The sequence below is a fragment of the Dipodomys spectabilis genome, unplaced genomic scaffold (assembly GCF_019054845.1).
Source record: "Dipodomys spectabilis isolate Male_0828 unplaced genomic scaffold, ASM1905484v1 ptg000018l, whole genome shotgun sequence".
NCBI classification, from domain to species: domain Eukaryota; kingdom Metazoa; phylum Chordata; class Mammalia; order Rodentia; family Heteromyidae; genus Dipodomys; species Dipodomys spectabilis.
The window spans coordinates 3,534,174-3,549,518 of record NW_024870695.1 but is presented as its reverse complement, the minus strand read 5'-3'; the positions used below and the strand labels follow the sequence as shown (position 1 = coordinate 3,549,518).

At 44.9% G+C, this 15,345-nt stretch overlaps 1 protein-coding gene across 2 annotated transcripts in view; it reads left to right on the top strand.

The window, feature by feature from the left end:
* Positions 1 to 4,777: 4,777 nt before the first annotated feature.
* The window catches only part of Shmt1 (serine hydroxymethyltransferase 1), a 29,774-nt gene continuing 19,206 nt past the window's right edge, over positions 4,778 to 15,345 (top strand). Inside the window, exons 1-2 of one of the 2 annotated variants that reach the window (XM_042673713.1) lie at positions 4,778 to 4,931; positions 14,523 to 14,640. In XM_042673713.1, the coding sequence (XP_042529647.1) occupies positions 14,542 to 14,640 (99 nt within the window). In that variant the 5' untranslated portion in view covers positions 4,778 to 4,931; positions 14,523 to 14,541. Of the gene's footprint in view, positions 4,932 to 11,600; positions 11,613 to 14,522; positions 14,641 to 15,345 lie in introns of those variants that run through there. The other variant, XM_042673714.1, reaches the window with a different exon arrangement.

Sequence of the window (15,345 nt, the reverse complement as noted above, 5' to 3'; positions counted from 1 at the left end):
AAACCCTCCTAAGACTGCTTCTGCCTGAGATAATAGCTTACACCATTCTGCTTGGCAAAATTAAGAAATCTTTATTTCATTTGCTTCAAGACCCTGATCTCATTATTTATGAATCAGTTTAGAGGTTGGGGGATTTAACAAGATTGTGTAGAATTGATATAGAATTAGTGTTTTGTGTGTGTGTGTGTGTGTGTGTGTGTGTGTGTGTGTGTGTGTGTATGTGTGCGTGTCCATATTTGGACTTGAACTCTTTTTTTTTGGGGGGGGGTGGGTCCGGTCGTGGGGCCTGAACTCTGGGCCTGGGCGCTGTCCCTCAGCTCTTCAGCTCAAGGCCAGCGCTCTACCACTTGAGCTACAGCGCCACTTCTGGCTTTTTTCTTATGTGGTCCTGAGGAATCGAACCCAGGGCCTCCAGCAAGCAAGGCAAGCGCTCTACCACTGAGCCACCTTCCCAGCCCTTTTTCTTTTTTCTTATGTGGTGCTGAGGAGTCTAACTCAGGGCCTCAGGCATGCAAGGCAAGCACTCTACCACTGAGCCACCTTCCCAGCCCTGGACTTGAACTCTTGAACTTATTTTTTTTTTAATTCAAGACTGGTGCGCTATATTTTCCAGTGTTTTTGCTAGGTAGTTGGAAATAATCTCATGGATTTCTCTGCTTATGCTGGCTTCAAACTAGCATACTAAGATCTCAACAACCTGAGTAGCTAGGATCACAGGCATGAGTTATTGATGCCTGACATGTTCTCTAAGTTTTTACAATGTACGAGGGCACTATTTCCATTTTCTCTGTGTGCATGTATATGTGTGTGTATATCCTGGGGCTTGAACTCAAGGCCTGGGCGCTGTTCCTGAGCATTGTTTCATTTTGTTGTTTGTTTTGCCAGTCCTGAGGTCTGAACTCAGGGCCTGGGCACTGTTCCTGAGCTTCTTTTGCTCAAGGCTAGCACTCTACCACTTGAGCCACAGTACTACTTCTGGCTTTTTCTTTTTATGTGGTACTGAGGAATCAAACCCAGGGCTTCATGCATGCTAGGCAAGCCCTAGCGAGTTGTGTGGCTTGAACTCGGGGCCTGGGCATTGTCCCTGAGCTTTTTTGCTCAAGGCTAGCACTCTGCCACTTTGAGCAGCTCCACTTCCAGTTTTCTAGTTTGTTAATTGGAGATAGAGTCTGATTTTCCTGCTCCAGCTGTCTTTGAACTGCAGCCCTTAGATCTCAGCTTCCTGAGTAGCTAGGATTACATATATGACTCATCAGCACCCAGCTTCTCTAAGTTTTTTTGTTCTAGACTAGAGCTATACCACTTGAGCCATAGTTTCACTTATGGCTCTTTTGGTGGATAATTGGAGATAAGAGTCTCATGGACTTTCATGCACGGGCTGGCTTTAAATTATGATCCTCAAATCTCAGATCCTGAGAAGCTGATGACAGGAGTGACCAAATGGCACTTGGCATTATTTCTATTTCCATTCATTTTGATGTATTTAAAATGTTTTTCTCCCAAGATGCTCTTTAAAATGTACTTTATAGAGTAGGTTATTTAAGTCTTTAAGTGTTTGGGATTTTCATGATCTCTTTATCTCATAATCATAATCTCTTTCCATTGCTGATTTAATTCCATGATAGAACACTACTGTATGAATTCAAGGTTTTGAAGTTGGTTGATGCATTTGACCTAGGATTTGATCCATCTTGGTATATCTATCTTCCTTGGTAACTTGAAAAGTATGGGTGGCCAGGCACCGGTAGCTCACAAGTATAATCCTAGCTACTCAGGGAGCTGAGATCTGAGGATCGTGGTTCAAAGCTAGCCCGGGAAGGAAAGTCTATGAGACTCTTATCTCCAATTAACTACTAGAAAGCAGAAGCGGTGCTGTGGCTCAAGTGATAGAACGCTAGCCTTGAGCTGAAGAACCCATGCCCAGAGGTCAAGCCCCATGACTGACAAAAATAAAGGAAAAAAAGTATGGGCGACTTACTTTTGCAGTGTGGGGTGCTCTATAAAATTCATTAGGTCCCGCTGTTTGGTGATGGGGCTGAGTCTTTTATAGCCTTGCTGTTTCTGTCTGAAGCTTATTTTATAGCTTTGCTAAGAACAAATGTAGAGTGATTAACTGCAGGGGTTGTTTAGATTTATTACTAAGGCATGCTTTCAGGACCCTACTGTATACCCTGGCTCATACTCCAGCTTGTCAGAAATTGAACATCTTCCTATCTGGTGTGATCCCTGGGAATTTTAGCTTATAGTTCTTTGAGTTTTCAACATGTAGTTCTTGGCAAGAACTTGAAGGAACCCCATACAGTTTTCCAGTGCTTATCATCTGCATAACTCCTTCCTGTCTGTGCCACAGACTTGCCAGGTTTGATGTCTACTGCTCAACACAGTGAGACCAGCAGCCCCTGTTCAGCCCTGCCTCCTTGTAGCTTCCATTTCTCAGAGGCCTCCAAGCACCCAGTCAAGGAAGTCATAGGATCCTCTTGATTAGTTTGCTTTCTTCAAGCATCCTGGTTCTATTCTGCCTCTTGTTCCATGTCTGCAAAATGATACTATGCTTTACCCAGTTTTCTACTTGTTAACCCAGTCCTTTCCACTAGGTCATGATGGGAAGTAGAAATGTGCTTTATATTTATATGATGCTTTCACAGGGTAACACAAAGAAATGATGACAGTAGAGTTTCAAGTTCCTTTTTTTTTTTTTTGCTGACTAGTAAAAAGACAGGTGGCCTGATGTGGGAATGCAGCAATGGACAGCCTAGTCTTGTTTGCCTTACTGCACTCATCTTCCCCCAGTTTGTTCACCCCAACTTCTTTTTTTTTTTTTTTTTTTGTCGGTCATGGGGCTTGAACTCTGGGCCTGGGTGCTGTCCCTCAGCTCTTCAGCTCAAGGCGAGCGCTCTACCACTTGAGCTACAGCCCCACTTCCTGTTTTCTAGTGGTTTATTGGAGATAGGAGTCTCACGGTCTTTCCTGCCCAGGCTGGCTTTGAACCGCGATCCTCAGATCTCAGCCTCCTGAGTAGCTAGGATTATAGGCGTGAGCCACCGGCGCCCGGCTGACCCCAACTTCTACTCACACTCTTACTCCAAGATTTGTCTCTAGCTCTCATCCATCATTTGTGTGTCAGTCTGAAGAGTGGATGAGCTGGTCTGAGGAGATTGGGAAAGAGAATAACAAAGACCATAGATGGAGTCTAGGAGTCCCAAGTTCAAGAGAAGACAGTAAGAAAATGAGTGGAAACCAATGTGACCTTGACCAAGGTTCAGCTAGGTCAAGTGACTTACTCAAGGCTACATATCATATTCATTTCTCTCTTACCTTTACATACCTTTAGGAAAAAAATCAAAGCTGATATTAAGCTAGGCTGATACCACTCTGGTCATTGCTATTATTCGGGGGCTTGGTTTGTGTCTTTCCCAGTGTTCATGTGTTAGAAGCTTGTGACATGATATTAAAAGGTGATAGGACCTTTAAGAGGTGACTGCCTTTCCAAGTGATCAGGGTAGCTTTAAAGGGATCCTAAGTTAGTTTTAGAGAGAGTGGTAAATCACTGCAAGAGCTTAATCCTTGAACCCTCTGGCTTCATATTCTGTAGTGTCATCTGTTGTTACTGCCATTGTAGTGCCATACAAATGGATTCTTCACCAGAACCTAATGCCCCGCCCTTAAAACACTCACAACCATCAGCTAAATAAACTTTTTGTGTTTGTGTATGTGTGTCAGTACTCAGGCTTGAACTCAGGGTTTGGGTGCTGTCCTTTAGCTTTTTCAATGCTGGCACTCTACCACTTGAGCCACAGTTCCCCTTCTGGTGTTTGGTGGTTAATTGAAGAATCATACGGGCTTTCCTACCCCAGGCTGGCTTCAGACTACCACCCTCAGCTTCCTGAGTAGCTAAAATTAAGGGCATGAGACATCAGCACCTGACTTTTTGGAAAAACAGATGGATACACCTATTTTTCTCATTTCTAGCTAATGTCTAGCTGGTGGGCACCATTTCTAGTGGCCAACTTTCCCACCGCTGTATTGTACAGCTTTTGAAATGTTTATTCATTTGTGTGTATCTGTGTGCGTGCACAGCAAACGGAACCCATGTCCTTGCATATGCTAGGCAGGCTTTACTTCTGCTACTTTGGTTCTTGTGAGACAGGGTCTCTCCATGCAGCCCAGGCTGGCCTGGAACTCAAGAGCCTTCTGCTTCAGCCTCCTGAGTGCTGAGATTACAGGCATACACCACCACAACTGGATCAAGCTATTATTAACAAAAGCTAGTATTTACCAAGTCCTTGTTATATATGCTCAGTGTTTTAATCCTCTTCACAGCCCTGAAAAGCAGAATTGTTTCCAAATCAATGATGGAAAAAAACCAAAAGATAAAAAGGCAAAATGGACCAGTCTAGGATTCCATTCCTGTTAGTGTCAGTTAGAACCCACGATGGTCCTATTCAAATGACCACCTGTTAACAGACAGGAGAACTGTGGAAAAGTTACAAAGATAAATTATAAAATTCACTCCACAATCCGAGAACTTAAATGGCTTCTTCCAGGAAACCTCTCTCCCTCCCCCACCTCCCGACTTCCAAGCTCAACGGTCCCTTAAGGCCCGGCTAGGCCCAGCCCGTTGTGAATAGCTGCTAGCTCCGCCCACTCTTTCCCCACAACCAATGATGCCTGGGCGTGTGAGGGCGGGCTCTGTCTGGGTAGGATCTCTGATTGGTCTCTTCTGGAGGCGGGCCCAGGGGGTGGGGGGCGGTGAGCTCCAAAGCGTCCTGTAAGTCGTGAGCAGCTACGCGCCAAGTTTGTGTTCTTGGCGGGTGCAGCGGGTCACGTGGCGGTCTCAAAAGTACCAGTCGGCGGGTGTCTGGGTCCCGGTGAGACCGGCAGCAATTTAAGGCTAAAGCGTCGCCCGACACGTGGGGGCCCGCCGTATTCCGGTAGGTGGGCAGCCTTCCGGCCTTCCGTTCCCGCGGGTGCTTCAGGGTCTTTGCTTTCCTGTTCGCACGCCGCTGCGCAGCGGGAACCACGCGGGAGCGGTTGGTGAGCGCCTGGGCCTCGGCGCCCCGGTGCTGGGCACATGGGTGTCACGGAGACCGTGGCCGGTCGCCTTTGGTGCGGATGTGAAGATTTACTGTATAGGTAAAAGTAGCCGCTTTTGCGGAACCGTGTTTTAAGCCTTGTACCTTTTGGAATGGAGGACCTACCCTCACCTTGATCTGTGGACCCGCACTCCTACGCTGCTGGTAGGGCGCTAGCAAATATTCACCCCCGTTTTGCACAAGAGGGAAGTGAGACTCCGAGAGAGACCCCGGCTGAGAACAGCAGAGTCCCAAATGAAGGCGCCCCCCCCCCTCCAGCCTCCCTTCTGAAGGCCCGCTTTCCCAGCCCTGTGAACGTGGTGTCTGCATGTGCCCAGATATCCCTGTTTGTCTGCAATCTGGCACGCCCAAATCCAGGAGACAGATGTTGCATTGTCGGGTTTTTGGCCCAGTGCCTGTACTTCGAGGTTCTGGGAGTTAAGGGATCCTCTGGTCCGCTGTGAGGCCAGTGCAGCTCTGTGCCTTCTTCACTTTGGCAAGTTGCTGGATTGGAAACACCAGTTTGGGTTCCTGTGGAATGTAATTTTACATTTCTATTGGCAGGGCAGGTGGGTGATTGTGATGATTCCCGGTGTTCTGGAAAGAATGAAAGGATACTAAGTTCAGATTCTGACCCTTACTGTGGCTTTAGACAAGTTAGCTCTCCTCTGTGAGACACTCCATGTATTCAACGAGATAATTGCCTCTGCACACCGTGTCAGGATCCACATAGTCCCAGGTAAAGACTGGGACATGTAGAAAGGCTGGTGGTCTTGCCTTGTGACTTCTTAGTTTCTTAATTCCTAATTGTGAAGGTCATGTCTCCCCAGAGGAACCGTGGTCTGCAGAAATTATCCACACCGTAGTGGCAAGGGTTGTAGAGAGCTGTGCTCAGCAGGGGTTCCCAGGAAGGAACAGCACCCTAAGGCTTCTTTAATAATGATTGCTGGTATTTATTTGTTCTGCCTTGCGAGTGTTCTGAATGCTTATGTCTGTATTTCCTGTATGTAACTCATAGCCAGCTTCAGACTGTTCTCATCTTTGTATGTTAGATGCAGAATGGGTTTTGAACCCAGAACTTAATGCCATTACCGTCACCCTTTTCCCCCCTTTGTGCCCATATGAGGGCTTGAACTCAGGGCACTGTCCTTTAGCTTTTTCCACTCAAGGCTGGGCCTCTACCATTTGAGTCACAGCTCCAGTTTCAGCTGATTAATTGGAAATGAGAGTATCACAGACATTCTTGTTCCAGGCTGACTTTGAACTGTTATCCTCAGATCTCAAGTCTCTTGACTACCTAGGATTATAGGTGGGCAACCACTACCCTTCTTGTGGTATTCTTCAATATATACCTACTCTTGAGGGCCCCTGGCTGTTGAAAGTGGGGGAATCTTACCACTTGTCCATCTGCTCTTTAAAAAAGGAATCTAGATTTTCTCCTACTGAGCTTCATTAGTTATTCATTTCAGATTTCACGAATAGATAGGGAAATATAGCCAAGACCAAAGTTTCTAAGAAGCACTTTGACACTTGTCAAATCTGTAACATCTATGTAAGAATTCTTTCTCCTGACTTGTCTTATCTTTTGGCCTTTGAATCTCAGTCACTGAGATTCACTCTCAGTCGCTTTGTTCCCTAGGCTTCTGCCACATTATTTGGATTTCTGATCTTTAGATATCTTCCTATTCCAGTGAGTGTTCTGCCTAGATTGCTCGCCTCAAATCTCCTGTGCTTGGCTCTGTTCCATTCTTCAGATTTCAGATCAGGCACTTCCCGCAATTTATTGCCCACATAGTCACCATCACACTTAATTGTCTTGTGTGTCTTTCTTTCTTTCTTTCTTTCCCTCCCTCCCTTCCTCCCTTCTTTCCTTCCTTCCTTCTTTGCTAGTCCTGGAGCTTGAACTCAGGACCTGAGCACTGTCCCTGAGCTTTTGCCCAAGGCTAGCACTACCACTTGAGCCACAGTGCCACTTCTGGCTTTTCCTGTTTATGTGGTTCTTAGGAATTGAACCCAGGGCTTCATGCATGCTAGGGAAGCACTCTACCACTAAGCCATATTCCCAGCCTTGTGTATTCTTTTTGTTGTTGTTGTTGTTGTTGTTTTTCTTGGTCAGTTATGGGGCCTGAACCCCGCCTGGGTGCTGTCCCTCAGCTCTTCAGCTCAAGGCTAGCACTCTACCACTTGAGCCACAGCACCACTTCCAGCTTTTTCTGCTTATGTGGTGCTGAGGAATCGAACCCAGGGCTTCATGCATGCGAGGCAAGCACTCTACCACTGAACCAACTTCCCTACCCTACAGTGCTATCTTGTATAGATGTATTTGTTTATCAGAAGTACTGGGAATTGAATTCAGGATCTTAAGCTTTCTAGATAGGCACTCTATCACTTAAGCCACCCTCTACCCCTATTTTGTATATTTGTCATTTACTTATTTATAATCTTTTTCATATAAGCAAGATCTGTGTTTAACTTGTATTCTTAGTGCCTCATTTTGTGCCTGGGACATAGGAGTTGCTCAGTGTATATTTTAGTGAATTAATGGATTCATTTTAGGCTAATACCAGTGGGATAGAATGCTTAGATATCAGTTCATTTTTCTTTTTGATGCTTGCCCTGGTGCTTGAACTTAGGGCCTAGGTGCTATCTCTGAACTTTTGTACTCAAGGCTAATGCTCTACCACGGCTCTATGCCCTACTTTTCTGGTAGTTAATTGGAGTTGAGTCTCATTGGATTTCCTGCCTGGGCTGGCTTTGAATCATGATCATCAGATCTCTGCCTTTTAAGTAGCTAGGATTACAGGTGTGAGCCTGATACCTGGCATATCATAACTTATTTTGAATTGAACTTAATTACTGTATGATCAAGCATTTCCACTGGTGGGCATACATCTTAAAGAATTAAAAAGCCCCAGACTAAAGCAGGTATGTGTACATAAATATTCATAGCATCATTATCTACAGTTGCTAACAGGTAGAAGCAACCCAAATGTCCATTGAAAAGTTTAATGGGTAAACAAAATGTGACACACACATACATGCATACACACAATCACATACAGTAGAATGTTATTTCAGCCATGAAAACAAAATTTGGGGGGTGGGGGAGGGAAAGTAGGAGAGAAAATGGAGGGGATAACAATGCTCAACAAGAAATGTACTCATATGCCAGGCGCCGGTGGCTTGCACCTGTAATCCTAGCTACTTAGGAGGCTGAGAGCTGAGGTTCACAGTTTAAAGCCAGCCCAGGCAGGAAACTCTGTGAGACTCTTATCTCCAATAAAGCACTAGAAAACAGGACGTAGCACTGTGGCTCAAGCGGTAGAGCACTTGCCTTGAGCTGAAGAGCTCAAGGACAGTGCCCAATCCCAGACAGAGTTCAAGCCCCATGACCGACAAAAAAAAAAATGTACTCATTACCTTACTTATGTAATTGCAATCACCCTTACAAAAATTTTTTTTAAAAAAGAAAAAATTTTGACATGGTACAATATGGCTGGATCTTTTTTTTTTTAGGGGGGGGGAGGGGGATCCGGTTGTGGGGCCTGAACTCTGGGCCTGGGCGCTGTGCCTCAGCTCTTCAGCTCAAGGCTAGCGCTCTACCACTTGAGCCACAGCGCCACTTCCGGCTTTTTTCTTTTTGCTTATGTGGTGCTGAGGAATCTAACCCAGGGCCTCATGCATGCAAGGCAAGCACGCTACCACTGAGCCACCTTCCCAGCCCCTATGGCTGGATCTTGAAGACAGTATGCTGAGTGAAATAAGCCAAGTACAAAAGGTCAAATCCTATGTGATACAGTCAAAAATTAGAATGGTAGTTGCAGGGGTTTGGAGGGGATGAGCAGTTAATGTTTAATTAAAGTGCAGGGAAGGTGAGAGAGTTCTGTACTTGCTGCCATAAAATTATATGCTTAAAAATTGTTAAAGTGGGGTGCATGTCTCCTGCCTGTAATTCTAGCTACTCAGGAGTGGAGATGGGGAAGATTGAACTGAGCCAATAAAAGGCTGAATGTGGCACCTGTCATCCCAGCTATGTGGGAGCATAAATAGGTGGATCGAAGTCTAGGCTAGCCTGGACATAAATGTGACACCATACTTGAAAAGTAACTAAAGCAAAAAAAGCTGGAGGTGTGGCTTAAGCTATAGAACACCTGCTAGCAAACTCAAAGCCCGGAGTACAAACCTGAGTGCTACCAAAAAAATTAAAGTGAAAGAGGGGTGCCAGCGGCTCATACCTATAATCCTAGCTACTCAGGAGTCTGAAATTGGAGGATTACCATTCAAAGCCAGCCCGGGGAGAAAAGTCCATGGGATTCTTAAATCTCCAATTAACCACCAGAAAACTGGAAGTGGCACTGTGGCTCAAGTGGTAGAGCACTCTTCTTGAGCTGAAGAGCTCAGGGTCAGTGCCCAGGCCTAAAGTTCAAGCCCTACAACTGAAGGAAAAAATGTTAAAGTGGTGAATTTTGTGTCATGTATATTTTTTTTGTAATTTAAAAGCAAAACAAAATATAATAGGTTTTTTTCTTTTGTTTTGTTTTCGTTTTTGTTTTTTGCCAATTTCCAGACCTTAAGAAAACAGGCTGGGGCTGGGAAGGTGGCTCAGTGGTAGAGCGCTTGCCTTGCATGCCTGAGGCCCTGGGTTCGATTCCTCAGCACCACATGAGCAAAAAGAAAAAAGCCGGAAGTGGCGCTGTGGCTCAAGTGGTAGAGTGCTAGCCTTGAGCTGAAGAGCTGAGGGAGAGCGCCCAGGCCCAGAGTTCAGGCCCCACGACCGGACCCAAAAAAAAAAGAAAAAAGAAAAAGGCTGTTGGGCTGGGAAGGTGGCTTAATGTCAGAGAGCTTGCCTTGCATGCATGAGGCCCTGGTTCGATTCCTCAGCACCACATAAGCAGAAAAAAACCGGAAGTGGTGCTATGGTTCAAGTGGCAGAGTGCTAGCTTTGAGCTGAAGAGCTGAGGGACAGGGCCCAGTCCCAGAGTTCAGGCACCACAACCAACAAAAAAAAGGAAAAAGGCTGTTATTATAGTATAATACTATATTATATAAACTATAGTTACAATATGTAATATATATTACAATAATACTACGTTACCTGATTGTAATGCTAGATAGTGACTGTTGGTGTTGGTGGCTCATGCTTGTAATGTTGGCAGAGTGCTAGTCTTGAGCACAAAAGCCCAGGGACAGCACCTATGCTCTGAGTTCAAGCCCCATGACAGGAAAAGACAGAAAGAGATTATGGTCTCAGGGTCTTTCCTCTTCCTTGCTATAACTAAGAGTGACCCAGAATATAGTAGGTTCACTTGAAATGAGACAAAAACATCTTGGACTCTGAATAAATAATTCAAACTTTTTTTGGTTTGGGGGGAAAAAACCTGATTTAGGAATGGAGAAAATTGTGGTTTTATCTGGGTGCTGGTGGTTACACTTGTAATCCTAGCTTCTCAAGAGGTTGAGATCTAAGATTTGAAGCCAGCCCAGTCAGCAAAGTCCATAAGACTCTTATCTCTTAGTCACAGAAAAAGCCCGAAGTGGCACTGTACCTCAAGTGGTAGAGTGCTAGCCTTGAGCAAAAGGAGTTTAGGCATAGTGCTGAAACCAGAGTTCAAAGCTTAGGACTAGCAAAAAAAAAAAAAAAAGAAAGAAAAAGAGAGGGGGGAGGGAAGAGAGAGAGAGAGAAAGAGAAAGTAAGTTGTAGTTTTGGGGGAAGGGGTTTGTGCCAGTACTAAGGCTTGAACTCATAGCTTAGCTTTTCTGCTTAAAGCTGGCACTCATCATTTGAGCCACACCTCCACTTCTGGCATTTTGCTGGTTAATTAGAAATAGAATCTCATAGATTTGTATGGGGTGTGTCACTGAAGCCTGGTATGAGCTTATGGTTTTATTATACTTGTTCTGCCACTACAAAGGACTGAGTATTCCTCAAATTTAGAGGTTACTTGATTCTACATGGTAAAAGGAACAAGGTGGAAATCTCAAGCGTAGTGAGAGCAGTCTTCTCAAGCTGGGGGTAACCTTACTCAGAACTACTGTCTTGAATCAGCAAAAGTCTTGTGGGTGGGCAAAAGGGCTGCAAGTCATTCTGCTGAAGTGGAATCAGAGTTCCATGGATAGAGTGGCCTCCTCCCCCTTCATACTGAACTAAATGCCTTTTGTTACATGATTGGAGGCCTGCTCTCAGGAGAGAAAAATTTCCATAAGGACTTTAGTCTTTTAGTGATTAGGTAATAGCCCCTCCTGTTGCAGGCACTTTTGAATCCTTTGTAACCTTCAGTAGTTAATATTTAAGAGAAGCTTTCTCCTCTGGGCTCTCACTGGGTTCTGATGTTGATATGTGGTTTTCTCATGTGCAAAAGGACATGCCGTCACATCAAGCTTGCTAGGGTAGCACTGGCCATGTAGTCCCTTAGTGCTGAGCTCAGTGAGAGAAGCCATGGGGACTGGTATCCAAAGCCTCTTAGGTTCCCTGTCATCACCTCTGCTAGAGCAGATATGGTCTTCACAAGGTGTTGCTGCTGTGGTGGAGAGCCTTCCATGGTGGGCACTGGAGTCCAAGTACTTTGATTTTGCAGGCATGGCTCTAAGCCTAATGATGTCTTGCTTGAGATAAAGACTGCTTTGAAAGCCCCAATTAGGAATTTTCTGGTTCAAGATGATAGACAGTTCCTGTTATTGGCCCTGCCAGACAGGATGATTGCTGTGATCTGGAACTTTTTAGCCTACTTTTTCAATGGTTTTGTTTGTCTAGCAAATTATATGCATGTACTCTTGGAAAATGGGCTTTCTTGTGAGTAGTATCTTTTCAGTCAAGATATCCTTCCTCAAATAGGCCTCCTTTCTGGGTTACCTAATGGAAACCCCTTCTTCCCTGCCCTGTCACCCCTAGGACTGGTTCTTGTCCTTACAATTAGTGCCTGTGTTTGTCCCAGAGGAACCCCCAAAGAGGGGCAAGCTCCAGTCAGATTTGTTCACCATCATAACAGAAGCTGTCCCCGCCTCCGTCCCCAATAAGTATGTGCTGAAGTTTTTACATGAGCATTTAACAAAATTAGTGGAAAAGCATAAGAAAACAGATAGCTATTGGTTAAAGAAGGGCAGTGTCTTGAATGTTCAAACTTGTACATGGGAAATGCCACTGATCTCGAAATTCTTTGTAGAAACACATGGGGGAGGATACAGTCAGCTATATTTTTTTTTGGGTGGGGGGGTCCGGTCATAGGGCCTGAACTCTGGGCCTGGGTGCTTTTTTTGAGGGGTGTTGTTTTTGGTTTTGGTGGTACTGGGATTTGAACTTAGGGCTTTGTGCTTGCTAGGCAGGTACTGCATAACTCGAGTGACTCCTCAACCCTATGTGTTTTGTTTTGTTTTGTTTTTGGGTCCAGTCGTGGGGCCTGAACTCTGGGCCTGGGCACTGTCCCTCAGCTCTTCAGCTCAAGGCTAGCGCTCTACCACTTGAGCCACAGCGCCACTTCCGGCTTTTTTCTTTTTGCTTATGTGGTGTTGAGGAATCAAACCCAGGGCCTCATGCATGCAAGGCAAGCGCTCTGCCACTGAGCCAACTTTCCAGGCCCCCCCCCCCCCCCCATGTGTTTTAAACAGTTATATAAACATGGAGCCTGGTGCCCATGGCTCATGCCTGTAATCCTAGCTACTTAGGTGGCTGAGATCTTAGGATCGTGGTTCAAAGCCAGCCTGTGTAGAAAAGTCCCCATGAGACGTTTATCTTCAATAAACTACTCAAAAAAGCTGGAAATGGCTCTGTGGTTCAAGTAGTAGAGTGCTAGCATTGAACACAAAGAGGATTAGGGACAGCACCCAGGACCTGAGTTCAAGCTCCAAGACTGGCAAAAAGAAAAGAAAAGAGGACTGGGAAGGTGGCTCAGTGGTAGAGTGCTTGCCTTGCATGCCAGAGGCTCTGGGTTCGATTCCTCAGCACCACATAAGCAAAAAGAAAAAAGCCGGAAGTGGCGCTGTGGCTCAAGTGGTAGAGCGCTAGCCTTGAGCTGAAGAGCTGAGGGACAGCACCCAGGCCCAGAGTTCAGGCCCCATGACCGGACCCAAAAAAAAAAAAAAAAATAGAAAAGAAAAGAAAGAAGGACAGAAAGAAATATGAACATGTAAATCTGATCTGTAATGTTCATATTCTATCCCATTCCTTCTCCCTCCCCTCACCCCCTTTGAGATAGAGTCTTGCCATGTAGCCCAATCTGGCCTAAAAGTTACAATTCTCCTGCCACATTCTCCTGTAATTCTCATTGGAAGATGTTTATTCTGGCAAGTATTGCACTATAACTAGCAGCTTCCCAGAAGCCCAGTTGGCCTTGATTTTCCTCCACAAGGACTTGATGTGCACCTTCCTTCTCTGAGTTCATTACTAGGAATGAGACCAAAATGAGCACATTAAAATGTTCCAGGAATACAGTAAGACAGGGGTATTCAGTACCTTGTAGATGCTTTTTTTTTTTGGCAGTACTGTGTCTGGAACCCAGAACCTCACAAATGCTAACCACTTGAGCCATGCCCCAGTTTTAGAGCATTTCTTACAGCAAAACTCCCTTGTACATGTTGCTGGGGTCTGACAGATGTGTCTAGGTTGAATGAAGAGTTGCTGTCTGCTGCACTTAAATTATAAAATGCTCTAGTGAGCATCTTGAAAGAAGTATTCCAGTTGTCTGCCTGTTATGTATTTGTGTAACCACTCAAAAATCTGAAAAGTTGGCAAATTAAGAATTTTTCTGAGCTGGGTGCTGGTGGCTCACGCCTGTAATCCTAGCTACTCAGGAGGCTGAGATCTAAGGATCACAGTTCAAAGCCAGCCCTGGTGGGAAAGTCTGTGAGACTCTTATCTCCAATAAACCACTAGAAAACCAGAAGTGGTGCTGTAGCTCAAGTGGTAGTGTGTTTGCCTTGAGCTGAAGAGCTGAGGGATAGCGCCCAAGCCCAGAGTTCAAGCCCCATGACCGACCAAAAAAAAAAAAATAATAATAATTTTTTCTTATTCTATGGAAGCCTAACTAGATTCCTTCCAGTCTATCTGCTTTTACATCATTTGTTTTTCAGTTTGATCATTTGTGCTGTGTACTATGGAACATTTTTTTTTTTTAAAGGAACTGTTCTCACCTTTAGAGAACTTTGTATATTTGGAGGACTGGAGGTGAGGTAGGGGATGGCTGTGCCAGAGAAGTTAGTGGCCAGGGATCCGAGATGGGCTCACTGTGTAGGAAGACCTGATTGGAGGAGGCTTTAGGGTGGGGTGGGTCAGAGAGGAGGAGCAGAATGTTGCTTACAGTGGTTTTGCAATAGGTTAGTCTCATATTTATCAAGCATTCTGAGGAAAAGGCTAATAAAGTCTGTCAGCACTTTAGTCACTGAGGAGAACTTCCAGATTGCTGTGAGCATTGTCTAAATTTAATGTAGGATTCTACCTATGCTTTTCTCATGTTTTAGGCAACTTTGAACCAGTGTGATGGAGAAGGCTTCAGTCAACGGGGCCCACAAGGATGTTGCCCTATGGGCCTCCCATGATAAGATGCTGGTGCAGCCACTCAAGGACAGCGACATTGAGGTGAGATTTGTGTGGTTTTCACACAATTTGACATCAAGACCCCTTTATTTCAGTGTTTGGTTATGTGTGTATGTTGCTAAGGATGGAGCCTAAAGCCTCCCCCATAGTAGACAGGCGCTCTACTACTAAGCTGCACCCCCAGCCTGTAAATCATGAGTTCAAATCCTAAACTAACTATTGTGGACAGTTTTATTATCGTAAGAGTGTCAGATCATAGGGCTGGGAATGTGGTAGAGTCCAGCATGTATGAGACCCTAGGTTTGCTACCTAGTACCGCCACCAAAAAAAAGTACCAGATTGAGAGGCAGTGCTTAAAAACTGGTTGAAAGTCCTTTGAGGGTAAATATAGCTATATCAGTGTGAGTTCCTGTAGATCTCAGCACTGTACAGAGGTGCTATGGAGGAAAGCAAGAGGATAGGCCATTGAGTTTGACTCTTACACAGTACAGGTGGGTATCTGCTTAGATGCCTGCAAGCATCTTTATTAATTATTGTCATACAGAAGCCCTTCAGTTTAGGATGTGGTTGTATCTTGATAAATACATAAGTGGAAAATATTCTAAATCAAATGGACTGACAGGCTGGGGGAATGACTCAAGTGGTAGAGAACTTGCCTAGCAAAATCATACCACCACCAAAAAAAAAAAAAAAAAAAAATTGACACATATCTGTAATCCCAGTATTCAGGAGGCAAAGATTGGAGGA